This window comes from Mus caroli, chromosome X (assembly GCF_900094665.2).
Source record: "Mus caroli chromosome X, CAROLI_EIJ_v1.1, whole genome shotgun sequence".
NCBI classification, from domain to species: domain Eukaryota; kingdom Metazoa; phylum Chordata; class Mammalia; order Rodentia; family Muridae; genus Mus; species Mus caroli.
The window spans coordinates 94,914,168-94,937,819 of record NC_034589.1 but is presented as its reverse complement, the minus strand read 5'-3'; the positions used below and the strand labels follow the sequence as shown (position 1 = coordinate 94,937,819).

General features: G+C 39.4%; 1 protein-coding gene across 1 annotated transcript in view; it reads right to left on the bottom strand.

Moving 5' to 3' along the window:
• Kif4a (kinesin family member 4A) overlaps nt 1-23,652 on the bottom strand; it is a 102,551-nt gene that overhangs the window by 66,846 nt on the left and 12,053 nt on the right. The window contains exons 5-6 of the mRNA XM_021152906.2: nt 20,860-21,026; nt 20,539-20,633 (exon numbers count right to left, since the gene is read on the bottom strand). Coding sequence (XP_021008565.1) covers nt 20,539-20,633; nt 20,860-21,026 — 262 coding nt within the window. The remainder of the gene's footprint in view (nt 1-20,538; nt 20,634-20,859; nt 21,027-23,652) is intronic.

Below are 23,652 nucleotides of genomic sequence, written 5' to 3'. Positions count from 1 at the left end.
ATCACTGGAAAGAGAGGCCCATTGGACTTGCAAACTTTATATGCCCCAGTACAGGGGAACGCCAGGGCCAAAAAGTGGGAGTGGATAGGTAGGGGAGTCGGGGGGAGGGTATGGGGGACTTTTGGGATAGCATTGGAAATGTAAATGAGGAAAATACCTAATAAAAAAAGTGAAAATAAAATAAAATTCTGTAAGACTGAAAACAGACTAAGCAATAAGTTGAGAATATTATCCAGTACCACTGAGTGCTTATTCATTATGGCAAAAATAAAATAATAAAGGAGAAAGTGTTTAAAAACAGAAATACAACTTTGAAGCTACCGCAGAGGCACATTACAATAGGTATCAGCATCGAAAGAGAAGCGTACAGGAGGGAAATGAAGTAGCTCTATGTTCAGTCGTTCTCTACTAAGCAATGTTGTTTGTTACTGGACAGTTGACAATATCTGGAGATAGTTATTGTCACAACTTGGTGTGAGAGCTGGGCGTGTACTTCTTGCATCAAAGAATGCATCTACGAATGCTAATACACATCCTACAAGACACAAGACACACCTCAAAAGTTATGTAGTTCAAATTGTCAATAGTATCATAGCTGAGAAATCCTGGTTAACAGGAAAGGAAACTATGTATGGATATAAGGCAGGTAGACTGGCTGAATAAGTTTTGGGGAAAGACTTAAGTCTTAAGTAATAGTGTATTATGGTATTCACCAGTCAAGAAGGAATGGAATAACCTGTTACCAAAACAGACTTTAAAACTTACATAGGGGGATTGGGATGTAGCTCAGTTGGTAGAGTGCCTGTCTAGCAGGTACTACAGGAAGTCCTGGATTCTACATTCAGGGCTGCATAAATACTCATGGTGGTACATACCTGTAATCTCAGCACCTAGAAGAAGGTAGTGGCAGGAGAGTAAGAGTTTAAAGTAACCTTTGGATATATAACAAGTTCAAGACCAGCCTAAGATATGTGTGACTTTAAAACATTATCATCATCAACAACAACACAAGCAAAAAAACCTTACAGAGGTAACCACTCAAAAGACAGAAAGTGAGGAGAGTTCCTGATGACCTCAGTCACTTAGCAACATATTTGAACCTTTCCTTTGTCCATAAAACAGGAACAATCCTTTCCTTAAATCATGGGACTCTGATAAGAAATAAAATGACATCTGTTGAGAGCCATATACAAGTAATTCTTGTTGAATGAGTGGAGAACCTTAGATAACCTAGGTATTTGCTAAGTCAGATGAGACTGAAACCCTTTATCTACTCGGATGACAATTACGTCACCTTCAAGAAGGCACTGTGACTGATTAGAGAACTGGTTGCTTTTGCTTTTAAGTTACTAGAGAAAGAACAACTGATTCTAGAACTGAAACGATAGCAATCTGGATTCAGGAGATCAAGGAGCACGGACAAGTGTCAGGAAGCTCAGCAGAGGAGACCATAGGTCCCTGAGTGCACAGGCTCGCTAGCCTAGTTCAATCAATGAGCTTTGGGTTTCATGAGAGAGTCTGTTGAAAAGCAAGCAAGCGAACCAAGAAGATAATCAGGGTACACACCCAATGTCCATCACAGGCCTCACATACGTGTACGCATGCTCCTTTCATTCATAAATTTTTAAAAAAAATTTTTTTGGAGCTAAAGAGATGGCTCAAAGGTTTGGAGCACATTGTGCTCTTGCAGAGGAGCCGAGTTCAGTCCCCAGCACGCAAGTCTGACGGCTCACAAATGCCTGTAACTTCAGCTTCAGAGGAGCCAAAGCCTCCTCTAATCTCTGTGTTCCCACTGTACTCACGTGCACAGACCCAATGATGCATAACATTAAAAATAATCTACTTTACTTTAAAATGCTCTATTATGTTCATAGTAGCATTATTCATAATAGCCAGAAGCTGGAAAGAACCCAGCTGTTCCTCAACTGAAGAATGGATACAGAAAATGTAGTTCATTTACACAATGGTATACTACTCAGCTGTTAAAAATGAGGGCATCGGGCTGGCGAGATGGCTCAGTGGTTAAGAGAGCTGACTGCTCTTCCAAAGGTCCAGAGTTCAAATCCCAGCAACCACATGGTGGCTCACAACCATCCATAATGGAATCTGATGCCCTATTCTGGAGTGTCTGAAAACAGCTACAGTGCACTTACATATAATAAATAAATAAATTTTTAAAAAAATGAGGGCATCATGAATTTTGCAGGCAGATGGATGGAACTAGAAAATATCATCCTGAGTCAGGTAACCCAGACCCACAAGGACATGCATGGTATGTACTCAGTAATAAGTGGATACTCACCATTAAGTACAGGATACCTGTGGTACACTCCACAGACCCAAAGAAGCTAAACAAGGAAGGCCCAAGCAAGGACGCTTGAATCTCACTTGGAAGGGGGATAAAATAGCTGTAGGAAGCAGATGGAGGGAAGAAACTGGGTGAGAGAGGGGATGGGGAGGGAAATGGGCGGGGGGGCTTTTAGGTATGGGGAAAGACAGGAGAGAGGTCCAAGGGCCAGGAGGATGAATGGAAATAGGCAACTGGTGGAGGTAGGGGTTGAGTGGAGAATCTCTAGGAAATCGAAGAGACCTGGAATAGGGCATGCTCTCAGGAGTTGATATTGGTGAGCCTAGCCAAGATTGGGTGACTGGGTAGATGTAGGTGATAGAGCAGATTTAAAATACCGTTAAAGGGTAAGTCATCGTTCATCTTTAGATGGGATAAGAGTTGCCTATGGAACACCTATGAGATTTCCCCACAGGCAACTACAATTATAGGCGTGATGAGGTATAGAGTGTGGGCTCAGTGTTAGCAAAGGTAGTACGTAAGTAAGAGTTACAAGCATCTGAGTGGTTGAGATCATTTTGAGAGGGGTATCAAGATGATAGGCATGAATAAGAGGAGGAAGGAAAAAGAAAACGAAACACAGGCTATTTCAGGTTAGGGTATATAGAAAGAGAAGAGGCAGAGTCTTTATAAAAATGAGAGAACTTGGGAGAGGGCAGTCCAGAAGTAATACACTCTAAATACTGCACTCACTAAAACAGGAGGACCAAAAAGAATCTAATGGATTCAGTTGCTTGGAACACTGGCAGGTCTCAGAAACCACAGTTTTAAAGGGAAGAAGTTGGAGAAGTGTCCAATGTGCGGAGTGAATGGGCAAGAGAAGTGAGCCAGTAATAAAATGAGGATAAATGCTTTAATTTACAACTATAGGAAACTTTAGCATGCCTCTGTGTTGAGTGTAGAAAAGATCAGTAGTGAGTAAAATGTGAAAAGCACAAGGCTGGTCATACCGTTCAGTGCTACAGGCTTTCCTAACCCATGCAAACACCCGAGTTCTATCCCCACAACAAACAGATACAGTCAGGGAGTATGGGCGCTTGATGAAGCCAGGTTTCTGACGGCACTGGGGCACTGGGGCGGGGTGTGTGTGTGGGTATCAGCAGAAATCACTTTGGTGTAATGGCTCTGCCATCTGAATCAACTCAAATATTTGGATACTGATATGTTACGGATGACAACATAAGTTGACGGATATGGCTAGAATAGTTGATTGTAGGACTGAAAACGCACAGGGGCCAGGAAGTAACAACACAGTAGCCTGGCACTATAGAATTTTAAGACCAAAAAAAAAAAAAAAAAAAAGCATATCATGTGTAAAACGCAATATGCAAACCTTCAAGTCAAATTGAGCTTTAAAGAAAAGCCATGTTATAGAAAGTCTGATTGTGAGGGTGGTGTAGGGATAGGCACATGCAGTATTCTGTGCGAGACGAAGAGAGAGCTGTGGTAAAAGTATACGAAACCCAGCAGAAACCGAGAATGTGGTGTGGGCCACATAGCTTGAGTGGATAGTGTGGGTTGGGAAGCTAGGTGAGGGCTTGGGGACAAAGGGCAGTGTTTAGGGTTCATCCTATAAGCAGGGTTTCTATTATCTTTCAGTTTCTATTTGGGAACAGGTATCACAAACAAAGTGGCATTTTAAGAAGTTGATCTAAGCCGGGCGTGGTGGCGCACACCTTTAATCCCAACACTTGGGAGGCAGAGGCAGGCGGATTTCTGAGTTTGAGGACAGCCTGGTCTACAGAGTGAGTTCCAGGACAGCCAGGGATATATAGAGAAACCCTGTCTCGAAAAAAGAAAAAAGAAAAAGAAAAAGAAAAAAAAGAAAAAGAAAAAGAAAAAGAAAAAGAAAAAGAAAGAAAAAATATCATCCTGAGTGAGGTAACCCAATCACAAAAGATCACACATGGTATGCACTCACTGATTAGTGGATATGAGCTCAAAAGCTCCAAATAACCAGGATACAATTCACGGACCACATGCAGCTCAAGAAGAGGAAAACCAAAGTGTGGATACTTCAGTCTTTCTTAGATGGAGGAAAAAATACTTAATAAATGAATTCAGTACAATAGCAAGAGTCAAAATTAATTTCTTTATGATCAATAATGAATCTGATTAAAATGATTAAAACAATCTCATTTGTGAGTTATAAATATAAAAGAATACACAGTAATACACAGGAAGCGAAACACCTGTACAGTGAAAATTGCAAAACTCTGGTGAGATAAATTGAACACACACACACACATACCCCACACACGAAAATGCTCCCAATGTTTGTGGAATACAAGAATAGATACTATTAAAATGTACATACTGTATCAAAATACCAATGACATTCCTCACAAAAATAGAAAAAAATAACTGTAAAATTCATACTGGAGAACAAAAGCGTCCAAAGTAATTTTGTTTAGTGACAATAGGGACCCCAACCAAGGCAAGTACTAGATCACTGAGCTACATTGTGAATGTCCCTGTTTTTCTCTGAGACAGGGATGTGCTATGTAATTGACGTTCACCTTGAGCTCACTCTGACCTTAAACTCATGCTCTCTTTACCTCAGACCCCAACACTAAATAAAGAATGAAGACTTGTCTTTTGAATTAAAATGGACAGAAGTAGAGGACATTATTTTAAATGAAGTAAGTCAGACATAGAAAGATATAATGAGTGCATAGAAAGATATAATGTGTGCTCTTTCATATAGAAGTTACAAATTTTGATTCCAATGAAGAAGAGTGATTTAAATACATTGGAGAAAGTTGAAAGTATAGAAAGTACAGATAAAAGGAGGTTGGATTTGATTTGGTACAAGATGTATCCATATATGGAAATATGCCACTGAATCCTATTAACATGCATAATCAAAAATCAAATATTAAAAAGTAAAGACTTCGGGCTGGAAAGATAGCTTAGCAGTTAGTTGAGAGCACTGGCTGCTCTTCCAGAGGTCCTGAGTTCAATCTCCAGCAACCACATGGTGGCTCACAACCATCTGTAATGGGATCTAGCGCCCTTTGTTAAGTAACCCAAGATGCACTTGCTACGTAGCCCCGCTGTACTTAACAAACTGTTTAAAAACAACAACAACAAAACCAGCAGCAGCATACTTACTACTCTTAATTTAAATTTTGTATGTAAGGATGCTTTGCCTGCATGTGTGTCTGTGTATTATGTAGTGAAGTGCCGGAGGCGGCCAGAAGAGTGTTCAATACCCTAGTATTGATGTTATGAATTGCTTTGAGCTGCCAATGTGGGCACTGGGAATCAAGCCTAGGTCCTCTGAAAGAGCAGCCAGTGCTCTTAGCTGAGCCACCTCTCTAGTCCATGTATATAAATTTAGATTTGATATTTATTAGTTTATTTAAATGTTTTATTTGTGTGCCTGGTATTTGTATATGATCCACCTATGCATATGTGTGAGGTTGTTAGGTGTCTCCCTCTATTGCTTACCACCTCATTTTCGAGAAAGGGTGTCTCCCCGAAACTGAAACTAGATTGGTGAGACTGGATGGACAGCTAGCTGCTGGGATCCTACCTTCTAAATCTCTCAACCGTGGGATTATAGATAAATGCTACCATGTCTGGTTTTTACACGGGTGTGAGGGATCTAAAGCGGGCCCTCACGCTGATGCTCCAAGTACTCTGCATGCTGAGCCATCTCCCCAGGTTTACTTAGTTACCTACCCACTTATTTTCCAGGTGAAATAGCTCCATTGTCCAGGATGGCCTCAACCCCCTAGACCCACGGGATCTTTCCACTTTAGCCTTCCAACTATTTATTGGAGTACATGGGACCACACCATCATAATTTTCATATTATTGAGCACCCAGAAACAGACCAAGGCACATTTGGGTACTTGATATACACATAACCATACATATAAAAAAGAAGTGGCTGCTTCTCAATGAGAACAGAATTTTTTTAAAAATAGTGCTAAGACAAATGGATATTTATTTATATGGAAAAACTAGAACTATCTATCATACCATGTACATAAGAATCTTAGGTAGATAAGAGACTGACTGAACTGTGAAAGATAAATTATGAAACTTTCACCAATACTATAGTATGTCTTCAAGAGCTTGGAGTGCTGAATTTCTTAAATACAGTAGAAAACAGCCATGAAGAAAGTGAAGGCTAGGGATGTAGTTGGCCTGGTTCCATGTGGGAGGCCTTGGCTCCATCCCTAGAATGAGTATGCAGAGAAGACACATGCACACCATACAGGAGGGAAAGAGTTCCAATGAACGTAATTATATGAAGAACCATCCTTTAGAAATGCTATAAGGAGGGATTAGTGTGGTGGCTCATGCCAGCTCTTGGGAGGCTGAGGCAGGAAGACAGCTGTGAGTTAAGGTAGGTAGCCAATAATAATATGACAGGATAACGAACCCCATAGCCATCAGGATGACAATTAAGACCACAATGAGATGTAATTTCATCCCTACTCAACTGACAAAAAAAATTAAAAGTCCTGACACCAGGGGCAGAGAGATGGCTCAGCAGTTAAGAGCATTGGCTGTTCCTCCACAGTTCCTGAGTTCAACTCCCAGTGACTACATGGTGGCTCCCAGCCATCTATAATGAGATCGGATGCCCTCTTCTGGCACACAGATGTACATGCAGATAGAGCACTCAAACATTAAAAAATACATATACATATAAATAAAAAGCATTTGAAAAATTCTGATAAGGGGTTGTGGACAGCTTAGCCATTAAAGCAATTGTTTGGCAAGCATGGAAACCTGAGTTCAACCCCCAGCATCCATGTAAAAAGGCAGGAGTGGTAGTGCATGCTCATAATCCCAACTCTATGGAGGTGGAGACAGGCCGGAAAGCTAATGCTAAATGGCAAACCCTAGGCCCCAGTGACAGATACTGCCTTCAAAATCACAGTGGACACCACCAAAGGAATGACTCCCAAGACTGACCTCTGTCTTACACTTACACACACACACACACACACACACACACACGAACACACATGCATGTGTACAAGCATGCACACACATAGTCAAAAAAGTTGGGCAATGTTTGAAAACAGTTTGGAATAGTTTGTAGTATATGCACCTAACAGTTCTACTTGTAGAAATTCAAACTAAGCTGGGCATAGTGTATTTTCTTTGGTGAGTTTATATTAAGTACAAGATGTCAGACACAAAGGAGTCCATACTGAAAACTTAATGTAGGACCAGAGGTCGGGGCTGCAGTTCCCCTTTAAGGAGGATAGAAGAGAGCACAAATGGAACTTCTGGGGTGCTTCTAACACTGTTTCTTCATCTGGGTGCTCCTTATGTGTATTCCACTTAGTAAACATTCACTAAAACAGTACAAGTATTAGGGGGCACTTTCATATGTGCAGACTAATACTTCAGTGGACTAACACACTTGCTAACTTCCTGTAATGTATTTGTAATCTATCTGGCGGGTGCTTAAATAGCCAAAAATCTAAACATAAAGTGGAGATAACTGTTATGGGAAATGTACTTACTAACTGAAGAAGACTAGTACCTGGGAAAAGCAATTCCGCAAGGGATGAAAACGGCCTATAAACATAAAAGTATATTCAACCCACGAGGCAACAATTTCACTTAGCAAATCAGTAATGATATTTAGTAGATTAGGAATAATTAGGAATAATCTCATGCTGTGCCTTTTTGAGAATAAGAGAGCATTTATTTTAAAATTTTGTATTTTGGGGAAAGATAGAAAATTAAAGGTATGCCACATGCCCTACATTCCCAAATCCAGTTGACTATTCTTCAGCCAAGTAGCTGCTGTGCCTGCCATGAGTGGGACTGCTACGTGAGTGTAGCCTGAGACACATGATGAAGAGTCTTCATTTCTGATGCCTCCTCTAGGCGGTCAGTGGCACAGCGATTACTAAGTGTTGGCTCATGGGAAGAAGGCATTGTGCCCTTTCTATGTAGGTGGCTGCCACGGCATAGCAGCTGCATGCTTGAGCCTTGGTGAACAAAGGACTAGACAGCCAGAGAGTAGAATCAATACACTAAACTACAACTTTTTTTTTAAGTTGAAGGAAAAAGATAACTTAGTATTTAAAAAAACTCTTAAAAGAAAGAACTAAAACAATTAGCTACTATTTGCCAAAAACAATACCATTTATCATCCCAAATAATAAAATATTAAAACAATTCCAATTTAATTTGGAAGCTAGATTCCCATGAGAAAAACAACTTCATAAACCCAGAGTATATTCTTCGACATCCTTCTTACTCATAAATAAAAAAGGCAAGAGAAATGATACCAATAAATATTGGCAGAGGTAATTTTCTTTTTTTCCCATTTCATATCAAGAAAACTCGAGTGTAATTAATAAAAATTGTATTGGAACAGAAATATATTACCAAATGGACGAATTTCAAGAACATAATGTTGAAGAAAATAGTTACAGAACACACATATATAATGAAGCCATTTATGTTAAGTTTAGAAATTGGCAGAATATCAGTACATGTTGCTAAAAAGTACAAGAATAGAGAAATTATTGAAAGAGACAAATGTGACAGCCCACACTTAATATAGTAGTTAAATCTGTCCCTTAATCCAATGTAACCTAACCTAATTCCTTAAGACTGCTTTGGCAAAAACCCTTGAAAATCTCAGTGGGAAAAGCTCTCCTTTTCTCAGCTTTCATTATGTAACAACAGTGAAGCATTTGCCACAAATGCCAATCCCTTTCGTACAGAAAGCCAGACCTGGGTATCTATGTAGCACACCAGCTCCTCAAAGCCGTCATTTGACTACTTTACTCTTGGTCTTAAAATGTAAGTGTTCCTCACTATTATGTAGTGTTGCTGTCTCCTTATCTCGTTGCATAGTTTTCAAATATATGTCTCTAGCCCAGATGTTTCTAATATCTTATCAGAATTTACTACTTCTTCCTGAACTTTTCCTTATATGTATTCCAAACCTGACATACTCCAGATCAAAGCAAACATAGAAGTGTTTCCTCTGTGGTCTCCTTTCTACTAGTCACTTGACAGCAGGGGGCATTGCAAGAAAAAACACATTAGGTCATTTGACTATTGTTGTAAACTGCACACTCACATAAACTGAGATGACCACAATGCCTCTAGCAGATCCAATCTGGGTCCAAAGTTGTGCATGTAGCCCACTGTAGCTAGTCATGGTTATGTGACATATGGCTATGCCTCGTTCCTGCCTTTCTTTTAGTCCTAAGCACCTTTCACTTTATCTAGGACTCAACTGTGGGGTTTTTCATTACCTACTTTGCCTCAAAAATCAAACCAGCCACTTAGATATGCCTGCTTTCCTCACTCTCAGTAATACAGCATGTAAAAATATTCTAATGGGCTATATCCACCCTCTCTGCAGGCATTGAGGAGGAGTCTAGTAGCTTTCGTATTTCACAACAGGTAGAAAGTGATTCCTTTTAATAGAGGAGGAAAACTTATCTTTGAGAATGGAAACTGACATAATCCCACTGGTAGAAGCTACACCCATAAGACCCTCTTCCACACTCAAAACAACTTCAAATGCTAACAAGCATCTACCAAACTCCCCACAGTATTAATTTAGCTGACAAAGTACAGAAATATTATAGCATACTTTGTCCCTTTATTAGACACCACTTTATTACACACAAATAAAAGCACAGAAAAAGAAACTAATAGTTACAATATTTACTACCAGTTTCTAAGACTACTGCTAGTTTCCAACTATGAATTTGTTTAATCAGCGTAGCTCTTAGAAAATATTTTTTACAAATGAGGTAAGTAATAGTAGTAGGTCAGGGCTGGAGAGATGGCTCAGTGGTTAAGAGCACCAACTGCTCTTCCAGAGGTCCTGAGTTCAATTCCCAGCAACCACATGGTGGCTCACAAACATCTGTAATGGGATCTAGTGCCCTCTTCTGGTGTGTCTGAAGAGAGTTACAGTGTACTCATATACATAAAATAAATAATTTTTAAAAAGTAGTAGGTCAAAGACAAGGCAAGAGTAAGCCCCCCCCACACACACACACAAATACATACAATCAGTGAGATTCAGACTGGGTAATCTATAGGACAGCCTGAATTCTTCAGTCAATAAGTTCCCAAGAATGTGAGTGAACGAAGGAGTGGAAGAGCTATCTACAGATTTTAAAAGATCTAGGAATCAGGATGTGGCACCTCACAACTATAACCTCAGTCTTTGGAAACAGGGACAGTAAGTAGGAGCATGAGTTCAAGGCCAGCCTGGGCTTAACAGTGAGACCCTGTCTTAAACAGAAAACAAAACCAAGGGCCTATCAAATAACAACAAAGTGTGGGTCTTATTTATATTCTTATTCAAATAAAACCCGAGGTAATTTAATTGGTCATTTTAGGCAAGAATCTTTTAAAAAGAGTTCTTATTTTTTACATATACACACTGAAATGAAACAAGAAATCTGGGGTTCATTTAATATTCCCCATCTACTGCCCCAAATCTGCCTAGCTCACCAAAATGCTATCAGAGAGAGAAAGTACATAGGATACACATGAGACAAGACTGGACACATATTAATCACCACTAAAACTGCTTCACATATCCAGGGGAGTCATCACACCATCCAGACCACTTTTATACATGCTCGTAAAACTTTCTAAAGGGGAACGAGAAGAGGCAAACTCAGTATCAACCCAAAAATCCACGCATGGAGTTGCACAATCCAACAACCCAAGCAAAGTGAAATAATAAAAATAAAACCAGAAAACTAGGCAGCCAATCTCTCAAATGTGATAGGAAAAAAAAAGTAGAGAAGATATACAAACTAAAACAAAACACAAAATTAGAGATAGATTAAAATACAAAGTATGCCTATTTACAATATTATGTCAACAAATTTGAGAATCTACACAAAATGATTTTATAAAAAAATACAAATTATCAAAATTGAGTCAACATATTAAAAATCAAATCATCAAAAACACATTTGAAAATAATTCAAATATTATATAAATGGTATTAAAGCAAACCTGAAAGCTTTCCAAATCTTTTGTTTTGTTTTGTTTTTTTGTTTTTGTTTTGTTTTTTTGAGACAGGGTTTCTCTGTATAGCCCTGGCTGTCCTGGAACTCACTTTGTAGACCAGGCTGGCCTCAAACTCAGAAATCTGCCTGCCTCTGCCTCCCAAGTGCTGGGATGAAAGGCCACCACTGCCCGGCTTTCCAAATCATTTTATATTCAAGCTAATATTAGATGGGAAAGTACATATACCAAAAAAGTTATAGGCACTTTCTCACAAGGCCAGATTCGCAAAAGTTATAAGACATAACTAAGACAGTAAATCCAGCAGCAGAAGAGAAAAAAAAAATAGCCTCTCATGGTCAATTCAGTATATTATAGAACATCTATTTTTAGAATTCTATCAACAGAAGGTAGGAAAAAGGACACTTCCTCTTTTCTAATCAATGATAAGTGATAAAGTACATTATTTTACTCTTCTCTCTTACTTTTGTTTTGAGATTGTGTTTCATGTAGCCCAGGCTGGCCTCCAACTCATCATGTAGCTGAAGATGGCCCTGAACTCCCAGACCTCTGGCTTCTACTTCCCACATGTTGGGAATATGATGTGCCTAATGATGTACCTGGTTCTTATTTCTCATTTTTAAAAACATACAATTAGGACTGGAGAGATGGTTCAGTGGTTAGGAGCACTGGATGCTCTTCCAGAGGACCCAGATTCCATTTCTATCACTTAAATGGTGGTTTACAATTCTCTTCTGGCCTGTGTGGGCACCAGGCACATATGTGGTACAAAGTCATACAAGCAGGACAAACACCCATAACACATAAAACAAAATAATCATTTAAAAGTGAAACTACTTGCAAACTAGCAATAAAGGACCACTTTCTTAACTTGATAAAGGCTACATGTTATAAACGTACAGTAGATAGCGACAGTCAATCACTGGGAACTTTCTGGCTAGAGTATTTTAAAAAAACAATGCCAATTACTACTGGCACCACCCAGCATAACCCTGATGAACTTAATGAAAGAAGTGAAGCATAAATATTTAAAATGAAGAGACCAAAGTGTTTAATTGAAAATAATGTAACATCATTCAGGAGGCAGGGGCAGAGGCAGGTGGCTCTCTGAGTTCAAGACCACCCTGGTCAACAGATTGAGTTCTAAGCCAGCCATGGAAAGGCCAAAAAAAAAAGGAGGGGGTGAAGGGGGGAGAGGGAGGAGGAAGAAGAGAAGAGGAGGAGGAGGAGGAGGAGGAAGAAACAATAGCAACAACAAACAAGAAGAAGAAGAAGAAACAATAACAACAACAACAAACAATGGACACCCACTCAGACAATCTCAGGAGATGAAACAACTGGTAGATGAGAGAAGCTAAGAAAGCAGTGAAGCAAGGTAGTTCGGTAGCAGACCAAGATCTGAAAAGGAATATTTTCCTATGCAGACAGGGAAAACAGAAAATCCTCAAAATACCAACAAAGCTACATAATATGCTAGAGTAAGCCTAACAAGACATGCAAGTAAGTAAGTTGTATCAAGACCGCTGCAAACTTTACCCAAATTCTCCTTAATTTATTAATTGAATTCTAATTTTCAGTACTTGACAATCTCATTCTAAAATTCTCAGAAAGCAATTTTGACAAAAGAAAAGCCAAGGGGAACTTGCCTATCCAGAGCAAAACCTAATTCCTGATTCTTTAAAGATGTACTCATAAACAAACTGACCCGTAGTTCAGAACGGTCTAGAAATAAATCCTTCTTTCAGGGGCTTTGTTTGTTTGTTTGTTTGAAGTTTGGGGATTGTAGGTGACAGGCAAGTACTCTACCACTGAGGTATGTTCCCTGCCTAACGAATAATGTTCTTCAGAATATCTGTCATCTGTGTGCCTGCCCTTTTGTGAAGATGTCTTAATTTTACTCCAGGAAATATTTAGGAATACAAGACAGTAAATATGTCCTTAAAAAGGAACTTTTTAATAAGTAGTGCATAAACAACAGGATATCCATGTAAAGGAAAAATGACCCTCAGTTCATATCTCATTTATAAGCAAAAACTAATTTAAGACGCGTCAAAGAACTAAATGCAAACTAAGTCCATGAAACTTCAGGCGGAAACACATTTAATTTTGTAGTAGGCAAAAATTTAATGGGTAAGACATCAAAAAACAGTATGTTATTAAAGAAAAAAAATGATGGCTTAGACCACATCAAAATTTTTTGTTCAACAAAAGACATCATTAAAACAGGTATGATGGAGCTGGGTGGTGTTGGTACATGCCTTGAATCCCAGCACTTTGGGGCAGAGGCAGGTAGACCTTTGAGGACAGCCTGGTCTACATAGAGAGTTCCAGGACAGCCAGGGCTACACAGAATCACCCTGTCTCACAAAAACAAACAAACAAGAAAACCAAAACCAAAACCAAAAACAAAACACAGAGAAGTGATGGCCAATAATATGGTTTGGTGGGTAAAGGTGCTTGCCAACAAGCCTCATGATCCCAGAACCCACACAGTAAGAGGGAAATGACTCCTACAAACAAAATTATCCTCTGACCTTTACATGTCTATTGTAGCATGTGCTTGTGAACACACACACACACACACACACACACACACATACACACACACACACACAAGCAAAACAAAATAGGCAGGAACCAAGTGTAATGGTGCCCACCTATAATCTAGCAGTCAGAGCAAAGACAGGAAGGGCCACAGCTCAAGGCTACCTCAAGGCTACATAGTGAGTTCCAGGCCAGCTTGAGCTACAAAACAAACCCCTATCTCAAAACAAATGAACAACAAACAAACCTCAAATAACGGGTAACTTGAAATCTGGAAAAGAATATTTGCAACCCAAGTACTTCCTTCTTAAACCCAGAACATATCAAGAACTACAAACCTCAGCAAAAAGATGGAAAATTCAAATTCTGAAAAAGGCAAGAAAGATCTGAGCAGACACTTAGGAAAGAGTAGAGTCGCCAGTAGCCAGTAAAAATACTAAAAGGGAGCCAGCAAACATCATCTAGAAAATGCAGATTCAAACTATGAGAATATACAGTCTGACATCTATTACAATGTACGAAGCAATCTGAATTATAAAGACAGGAACAAGTGGGAACTGGAGATATGTATACCAAGTATATTAGAGATCTGCTAATCAATATAAGCACATATTTACCTTCTTGTATTCCTAAGTGTGCCCTCGAGTGAAATTAAAACATGTTCACAAAAGGGTACGCACACAAACGTTCTGAACAGCATTATTCAAAATGGCTGAAATTTTGAAACAATTCAAAAAGATAATAGAAGTCAAATCATTGCCTGATCAAAGGCTAAAGGCTGGAACATTATTCAGAAATACAAAGAGACAATCACTAACCAAAGCAAAAATATACATGAGCCTCAGAAACATCATGCTGGGCTGAAGAACACAGCTCAGTAGTACCTTGTCTAGCACAAGCAAAGTCATGGGTTCAGTTGTCAGCACTACAAAGCAAACCAATGGCCCAGAGAGGCCATTGTGAAACTCTGAAGGCAAAGCATGGATTGCCTTAGAGACCCTAAGATGCTGGAGATGTCAGAGTTGTGGGATACCTGCCAAGGAGAGCTGCTAACAGGGTATGGAACCAGCCCGAGAGAGAGAAATGTGTTATAATCAACACAGTTAAAAGGAGCTGAAGATCTGACGAGTGCTTTGACATCAGGCAGAGACGTAGAATTTTAAGTTTGCTCTTATGGTTTTCCGTCTTGCTTTGGTTCAATAGTTCTTCACTATGCTCTCCTTCTTCCCTTTTGGAATGGTAATGCACCATTGTATGTTGGAAGTATGTGATCTGCTTTTTGATTTTGATTTTACTGGGGGTTACAGTTAAGAGCCTGTATGAGTCTCAGAAGAAACTTTGAACTTTTCAACGGTGTATAGAAACTTTTGAAGTTGGACTGAATACATGTTTGCATTATGATATGGTTACAAGCCTATGGATCCAGGGAGCAGATTGTGGAGGTTTAAATAAGAATGGCCCCCTATGGACTTATATACTAGATTTTCTACTTTTAATATGCATGCGTACACACAGACACACAAAAGACTTTATGTGTCTATATAAAATCTTAGATTCAAATTGAGAAAAAACGTATTTTTATTCTGACTTATTTTGCTTAATATCATCTCCATTTGGTTCCATTTTCCTGCATGCTGAACAATTGTGTTCTCTGGCTAGAACAACAAAAGTCAGCTTTATTCTTTTCAATGATTCATTTATTTGTATCTGTGCATCTGGGTGTCTGTGCATGTGTGAACGTGGAGGCTGGAAGATGACACTGGGTATCTTTCTTTATGGTTTTATACCTATTCTGTTGAGGCAGGGTCTCTCCTGAACCTGGGACTCACATTTTCTCTAGTAGGATGGAAGCCTGCAAATCACAACGCTGTTCCCATCTCCACCTTGTTCTGAACTGCAGGTATTAGCAAGATGTCTAGTTTGTTCCAAGAGTGCTGTGATCCAAACTGTGGTCATGATTGCTCAGCAAATTCTCCAAACTGCAGAGACATCTCTCTAGCCCCAGTCTTAAGGTCTTGCTGTGGGCCCGGGTCTGGCCTAGAACTTATATAATCCTTTTGCTTCAGGTTCATTTTTTACTATGTTAATCTTTTAGTCATCTCTTAATCTTGAATGGATTAGAAGTGTGGCCTTTTTGGAGGAAGTGTCACTGGGGTAGGCTTTGAGGTCTCAAAAGCCCATACCACGCCCACTCTCTCCAAGTCAGCCAGTCTCTCTCTGCTTTCGGATTAAGATATAGCTCAGTTCCTTCTCCAGTGCCATACCTGCCTGCCACCAAGCTCTCTGCCATGATAATGGACTAAGCTTTTGAAACTGTAAGCAGGCCCTCAAGTAAATGCTTTCTTTGATAAGAGTTGCCTCAGCCATGGTGTCTCTTCACTGACTAAGACAACTGTGAAGTGATGGCTATATTTACTAGCTTGATGTGCTAATCATTTCTTAATGAATTTATATTACTAAATTATCGTATTATCTTGAACATATAAGATGTTTATTTGTAGCCAGGCGTGGTGGCACACACCTTTAATCGCAGCACTTGGGAGACAGAGGCAGGTGGATTTCTGAGTTCGAGGCCAGCCTGGTCTACAAAGTGAGTTCCAGGACAGTCAGGGCTACAGAAACCCTGTCTCAAAAAACCATAAACCAAACCAAACCAAACCAAAACAACAACAACAAAAAGATGTTTATTTGTAAAGAATAAAACTCAATAAACCTAAAAAGAGAGGAAAAATATCACTCTAATTGGCAAAATAATTGATGGAAAACATATATAAGATTTGAGGTTTGCTCAAGTAATGAATAAATGCTAAAGTAGAGTTCCAGAGTGTCCAGGTGTAGAAGGTGTCCCCTTATCCATGCAGCAAGCTCTTGGTAAATTATGGAAGGTTTAGCAAGTCCAAGCAGTTAAGGAGATGTGAGATTAGTCTCGCTAAGCTTGTATGGGGGCAGAATATAAACTGTACAGAATTAGTTCAAGAAAGCTTACAGGACTGAAAGCGACCAAATACCACCAAAAACCAAGGAATAGATGAAAGCACAAAATAATGTGACCATGTCAAAAATGATGAAGAGCTCTTGACAAATACCGATACATACTAAAAGCAATGCTCGCCAAACCAGATATGGTGCTTCCTCAAGATGGGGGGGAGCCTTCTAGGAAAAATGCACAGCAAACATAAACTTAATGGAAAAAAACCCTGGTTTTTCTCTCAAGATCACCAACATGACAATAGTCACACTTACTACTTCTGCCAAATAATGTACTAAAGCTGCTTCTACAAGGACAAGTAGGCAGAAAAAAAAAAAAAAAAAGAAGGAAAGCAATAAAAGCATCCAGATGGGAAAGAAAGAAGTAAAATTCTCTCCTCACCAAAAGATCTAACCAAACTATTAGAACCAACAAACTGGGTAAGCAAAATGGATACAAAAATCAACTTATTAAACTTAATAAACAATATTAAAATGAAATTAACAATTCCATTTTAATAGCTCTGAAAAGAATACTTAGAAATAAAATCAACAGAACCATTAAAGTCATACTTCAAAAAAAAAGCTCATTAAAAGATAGTAAGGAAAAAAGACAGCATTCTCAACTGTGAGAATGAACATCACTGAAGGCATTGCTCTCCAAACAGATCTGCTGATTGGATATAACGCCTATAAAAACTCCTGCTGGCTTCTTTGCAGAAATCAATAGGTTGATCCTCAAATTGCCATGGAAACTTAAGGATCCCCAAAGAACCAATGCTGCAATCTTAAAAAAAAAATGTTGGGGGCGTCACATGTCTTAACTTCAAAATTCATTACATAAGTATAGTAATCAAGTCAGGGAGGCATGGGTGAAAGCAAAGAGACCCAGATCCACGGACTAGTCTAATCACTTTGGGGGCGGGCAACAAAATTCAATGAGAAAAGAAATGTCCTTGAACAAATGATACTGAAAAACTAGATATCCACATGAACAAGATTGGAAATAAGGAAATAATCTTAACCTCACTCACATGCAAAAATTATTTGAAATGAATCAAATATAACTGATACAAATGGTCATTTTCCCTAAGAAGATATACAAATTGTCAATGAGCATATGAAACGATTCTCAACATACAGAAGAAAACCACAATGAGTTACTCTTTCATGCCGACTTAGAGGGCTAGAATTAAAAAAACATAAATATGGGCTGGAGAGATGGCTCCGTGGTTAAGAGTACTGGCTGCTCTTCCAGAGGTCCTGAGTTCAATTCCTAACAACCACATGGTGGCTCACAACCATCTACATTGGGATATGATGTCCTCTTCTGGCATGCAGGCATACATGCAAATAAAGCAGTAATATACATAAAATAATTAAATACACCTTTTAAAAAAGACATAAATACCCAGTGTGGTGGCATATGTCTTTAATCCTAGCACTCAGGAGGCAGAGACAGGAGGATCCTTGTAAGTTCAAGGCCAGTGTGAGTTCCAGGACAGCAACTCTATTCATTCATTCATTCATTCATTCATTCATGTATATGTGTATATGTATGCATGTATGTATGTATGTGTGTGTGTATATATATGTGTGTGTGTGTGTGTGTATATATATATATATATATATATGTATATACCAAAAAGAAATGAAAACATACACATTTAAGAAATATTTGTGCATAAATATTCATAGCCAATATGGTAGTGACACATGCCTATAATACCAGCACTTGGGAGGCAGAGGTAGTAGAAAGATCAAAACTTCAAGCCGTGGCTATATAGTAAGTTCTAGGCTAGCCTGGGCTACATGATAACTGATTGAACAAACAAACAAACAAACAAACTAGCAGCATTAGTCATAATAACCAAAGACACAAAGACAAACAAACAAACAAAAAAACCTTGGAAACCACTCAAACATCTGTCAAAGGAAGAATGCATCAACAAAATGTGTTATTTCTATAGAAGGAATAATTCCCAATAAAAAGGAATGAAGCATTGATACATGCTCTAACATGGATGGATTAGGAAAACATGATTTGCGAGAAGCAGTCAATGAAGAAAGGGCTAGCGTAGCTCAGGGTTAGTAAGCACAAGAACCTGCTCAAAAACTCTAAGTCAGTGAAACAGGGCACATACTATAAGACTTTCTACACGAGATGCTCAAAAGAGTGAAATTTGCAGAGGGGGAGAGGCTTTGTTACTGCCAGGGCAGAAGCAAACTGACAGGAGGAGGGAGTGACTGCTAATGGGTATCAGCTTTGTTCAGGGAAGAATTAAAAACATCCTAAAATTTATTTTGGGAATGGTTAAACAACTCATTGAATATACTAAAATTCACTCTGTATATTTTTTTATAGAAAAGAAAGTTAAAGTGGAGTTAACCAATAACCCAACAATTCCATTCCTATGTATGTCCTCAAGATAGATTTAAAAGTTTGTCTGAGGTCAGGCACAGTGGCCCTCAGGAGACAGAGGCAGGTGGATCCCTATGAGATGCCAGCCTGGTCTACATACTGAATTCTGGGTGAGCCAAAAAAGAAAGACCTTTTCTCAAAACAAAAACAAAACGAGTTTGTTTGTATGAAAACTTAAATAGAGACGCTCAGAGAACAATACTTACAACAGCCAACATTAGAAAATTGATGAATGGGACAAAATGTAGTATATCCATGCAATTGAATATTACTCAGCAATAAAAATAATGAAGTACTGATTAACATGCTATATGATTTTATGCTAAGTGAAAGACATCAGTCACCAAAAGTGACTATTTTTATTAGTATCTAAATTACTTATTATTTTCTCTAGAGATAGATGGGAATGGGGGATGGGCACTAATGGGTTATGACACTTCTCTTAGGGGTGATAAAATATTCTGAGACGAGGCAGTGGGGATGCCTACACAACTCTGAATATATGAAATCCATTGACATGTATAGTTTTAAATACAGTATGAGTTATATTTCAATTATGTAAATCCCCCCAGATCAACTCAGAATTAAACACCTAATAAAAAGAAGGCTAAAGCCCAATGTGTGAATATAAAACACACTCATCCAGAAATGAAAGCCTGATTCTGAAGAAGGAAGTAGCTCGTGCTTATCACTGGGCTACTGTCATATTAGAAGTTTTCAACAGCATCAGTTTTCAGGTAACTTGAGCCAAGATATATGAAAGCTATGCTGATAAGGTTTACACACAGTAACATCTGCAAGGGGCAGCGGGCACATGGAACAATGAACTGGATTTGTTTGTTTGTTTGTTTGTTTTTCGAGACAGGGTTTCTCTGTATAGCCCTGGCTGTCCTGGAACTCACTNTGTAGACCAGGCTGGCCTTGAACTCAGAAATCCACCTGCCTCTGCCTCCCAATTGCTGGGACTAAAGGCGTGCACCACCACGCTTGGTTGAACTGGAATATTTTAATTACAAACTCAGTAGAGATAAATTAAAGCTAGAATTTACTGGACCAGATGAAAACCAACTGAAGGAGATTTGTGAATCAGTGCAAGGGAAAGGAATCATTTTTTCACTATTTCTGAAAGTAATCTCAAATTTGAACTGCAGACACTTAGAAGATGAAGTGAAATAGTCCCTTCAAAATACAAACAGGAGCAACAAAAAAAGCATGTGCGTTTTTGCCGAAGAGTTAGTTATGACCGCAATTGGCTTACCCTCTCTCAGACGATCTCCCTCAGCCTTGGTTTTCTTCTGTCTTTCTGATCCAGCGAGGTCTACAAGATGCAGCTTGGAACGAAAGCTGCTATTTCTGTGATAATAACAGGAAGACACAGTGAAAACAATAGAGAAGCTTAAAAGTAGCTGAGCTATCAGAGCTGACTGGCTCAGTTCTCATGTCTTTCAAAAGACAGTCAAAGTAGCTCCGGGGGTCATTAATGCTCATCACTCTAAAGTCTGAATGTCAAATCAACGTGGGCAGCCACCTGGCAGGCGGCTGAACAGAGAACACAGACAGTTATGATGCTCTAACTTACTTGTCATTCTTCTTCCTTTGCTCAATGGAGATTGTAAAGATGGCATGAGATCGAGATGACTGCGAGTTCATAGCTGTGGAGGCCACAGTCCTGGAGTTGTTACCCTGCTCTAGACAGGAAACGGTGTCCGAGGCCACCAGCACAGTCTTCTCTGTCAGTCCCATAATCTAATTTGCAAGAGGGGAAAAAAGGCTTCCTTGAGTCCATCTTCTAATACTTGAATAAAAATACAGGGATTAGCAAGTGGAAAATGCTTTCCTATTCCAGGAAAATATCAGTGTGCACAAGGGCTATGAAAGGAAGACTTTAAAACCAGGAAGTCTATCATGCTTGGAGAAGCAAGGGCTCCAGCCTTCCCTACAAAGTTGAGAAAGGGGGTATAGATAATGCTGGAGTCAGAGAAAGTCTCTAGATCTTGGAGGGGAGCTGGCTTTTAGGGAGTCCCAAGTTCCATCTCTCTCTGCTCCACAGTCCTTCCTGTAGCAGCAATCCATTTTCTACTCCATTTTCTTTGACAGGAAACACCATGGCAGTTTTTACTGGCCTAGGAAGGCACAAAAAAATCAAGTTTTGGGCACAGTACTTTAACTGCCTGGGGGAATGTGCAGAAGTCACTCTCTTGGAGTTTGAAGGTGGCAGTGATAGGACTAGGGAACTTCATGAGGTTCCTGCTAGCCGTAGTATTGCTATGACCATATTCCTAATCTGTCTCTGTGACTCCAGCTTCTCTTCCTTTATTTCTAACTGCTGACAACTTACCCTTTAGAATCGGTACACTAGAAACCAAATTCATCTTCCTTCTACCAACTCTACTCACCACTGCTCCATGTCCATGAAAAGCTCAAGCCTTTCAATCATTGCCAGTTCCTCCTTGAGTTCCATGCATCCCTGACTCAGATCTTCTTGGGAATTGATTACTTCCTCTTAGGGTTTTTTTTAAACCACACCCACAGCAATATTACTTTGCGTGGGAAAACAAGGCAATGATTTCCCCAATTGCATATTTATCAGCCTAGTCTTTCTCCCTTTCAATTCATTTCCAGTCAGCCTTCCTAAAATGCCAGCATACTACTAACACCTCTACTAGATGATGAAGATACAAAAAAAAAATCCTCTCTGAAGTTCCAGGAACAACAAAGTTGGAGAGATAGACATGTGAAATAAAAACCCACTAGGAGTAGCCAGGGCGATGTTTTCCTCATAAGTCCTATAGAACTGCATACTGTTAGTAGGAGCTGGGGGTAGGGAGAACCTAAGCTGCTTAGGCTGGCTTCATAATCTTTTCCTGCCACATCCCCTTTCAGTTCCCAGACCAAGTCTTCTGTCCAAGACAGACTGGTCTAGGCTTATTTAACTTTCCTGCTAGAGTTACTTCTCACTAAAAAAAGTCTTTCTTTTATACAATTCATCTATTGTTCAAGCATATGTGTATTCACACCCCGCTGCTGCAGCATTGTGTCTGCCAAAGTCCATGTGTAGAGGTCAGATGACAACCTGTAGGAGTCAGTTCTTACTTCCATCTTGTGGGGTGCAGGGATTAAACTTGGTTATAAGGCTTGGTGGCAAGCATTTTTACCTCCTGCACCACCTCAACAGACCTTTTGTTTAAATGCTATCTTTAACATGTTTACAAACTTGCTCTTGCTCCAATTTGTATCAGGAACACATACTTTTTTTTTTTTTGAATCACACCACCTTGCCTCAAACAATGCCTGGGATTTAACTCCTGCCTTCATGCGGAGCATAGAAAAGATCTTAAGCCATGGCCAAGAAGTAGTTAGCATCCACATTCTTCTTGGTGATCACATATATTTTGCCCAGATTTTGTCTTCACTATCCAAATTATTTCCCTTTATATTTCAAGCTTACAGGGTCTGGTATTTCATCTGGCTTTCATACCTGGCTAACAATGTAAGGATCCCGAAGGAAAAAAGGCTCAGATGAACAAGCACCTACTCTTTGCCTGCACCCTAAATGGTCACTCTTTGTTCTTTGTGAAGAGGAAGAGGGACAGAAGAAGACAGATAAGCTATGATTTCCCACATTTCCCTAAATCTGTCCTCCTGGATTTCATCCATCTGTCCTTCTCGTCCTAAGTACTCAAGCACTGCACCCAGACCATGTGACCAAAGCTCTCAGATAAGTGATCATCTCAGCATAGGGGATGCGTGCTATTCTTGAGTTTAATTTTCTACTTTTTTATGTCAGTCTAGAGCCCAGTACAGTATCTGTTAGTGGTATCCAATAGAATTTTCTGTGATCATGGCTATCTCTCCTATCTCTTATAGACAACAAAGTAGTCAGAAACCACACAGAAAGGTGTCTCCTTGATAAGTGGCAAGTGTGCCTAAGGAACTGCTTGTTCAATTTTGATTAATTATACTTTAAATGCCTTCTTGTAGCACGTGGCTACCATACCAGGGAGCTTAGCTCCAGAATCCTGTAAACAATATTTAATGGCTGCTACATGCTTTAAGAAGTAGCAAGAAAATGATGAAGCTGAATTTTCTTCCCATAAGAACACTCATCTAGTAATTCTAGATTAACTAAAGGAATCAGTGCTAAACAGACCCTGAAAGACTGAGGTGTTAGCAATAATTCAAAAGGACAGTGGTAAGATAAGCTTTAGTAGTGTGATGGTTTGTATATCCTTGGACCAGGGAGTGGCACCATCTGAAGGTGTGGCCTTGTTGAAATAGGTGTGACCTGGTTGGAATGGGTGTGTCACTGTGTGTGTGGGTATAAGATCCTCACCCTAGTTGCCTGGAAGTCAGTCTTCCACTAGCAGCCTTT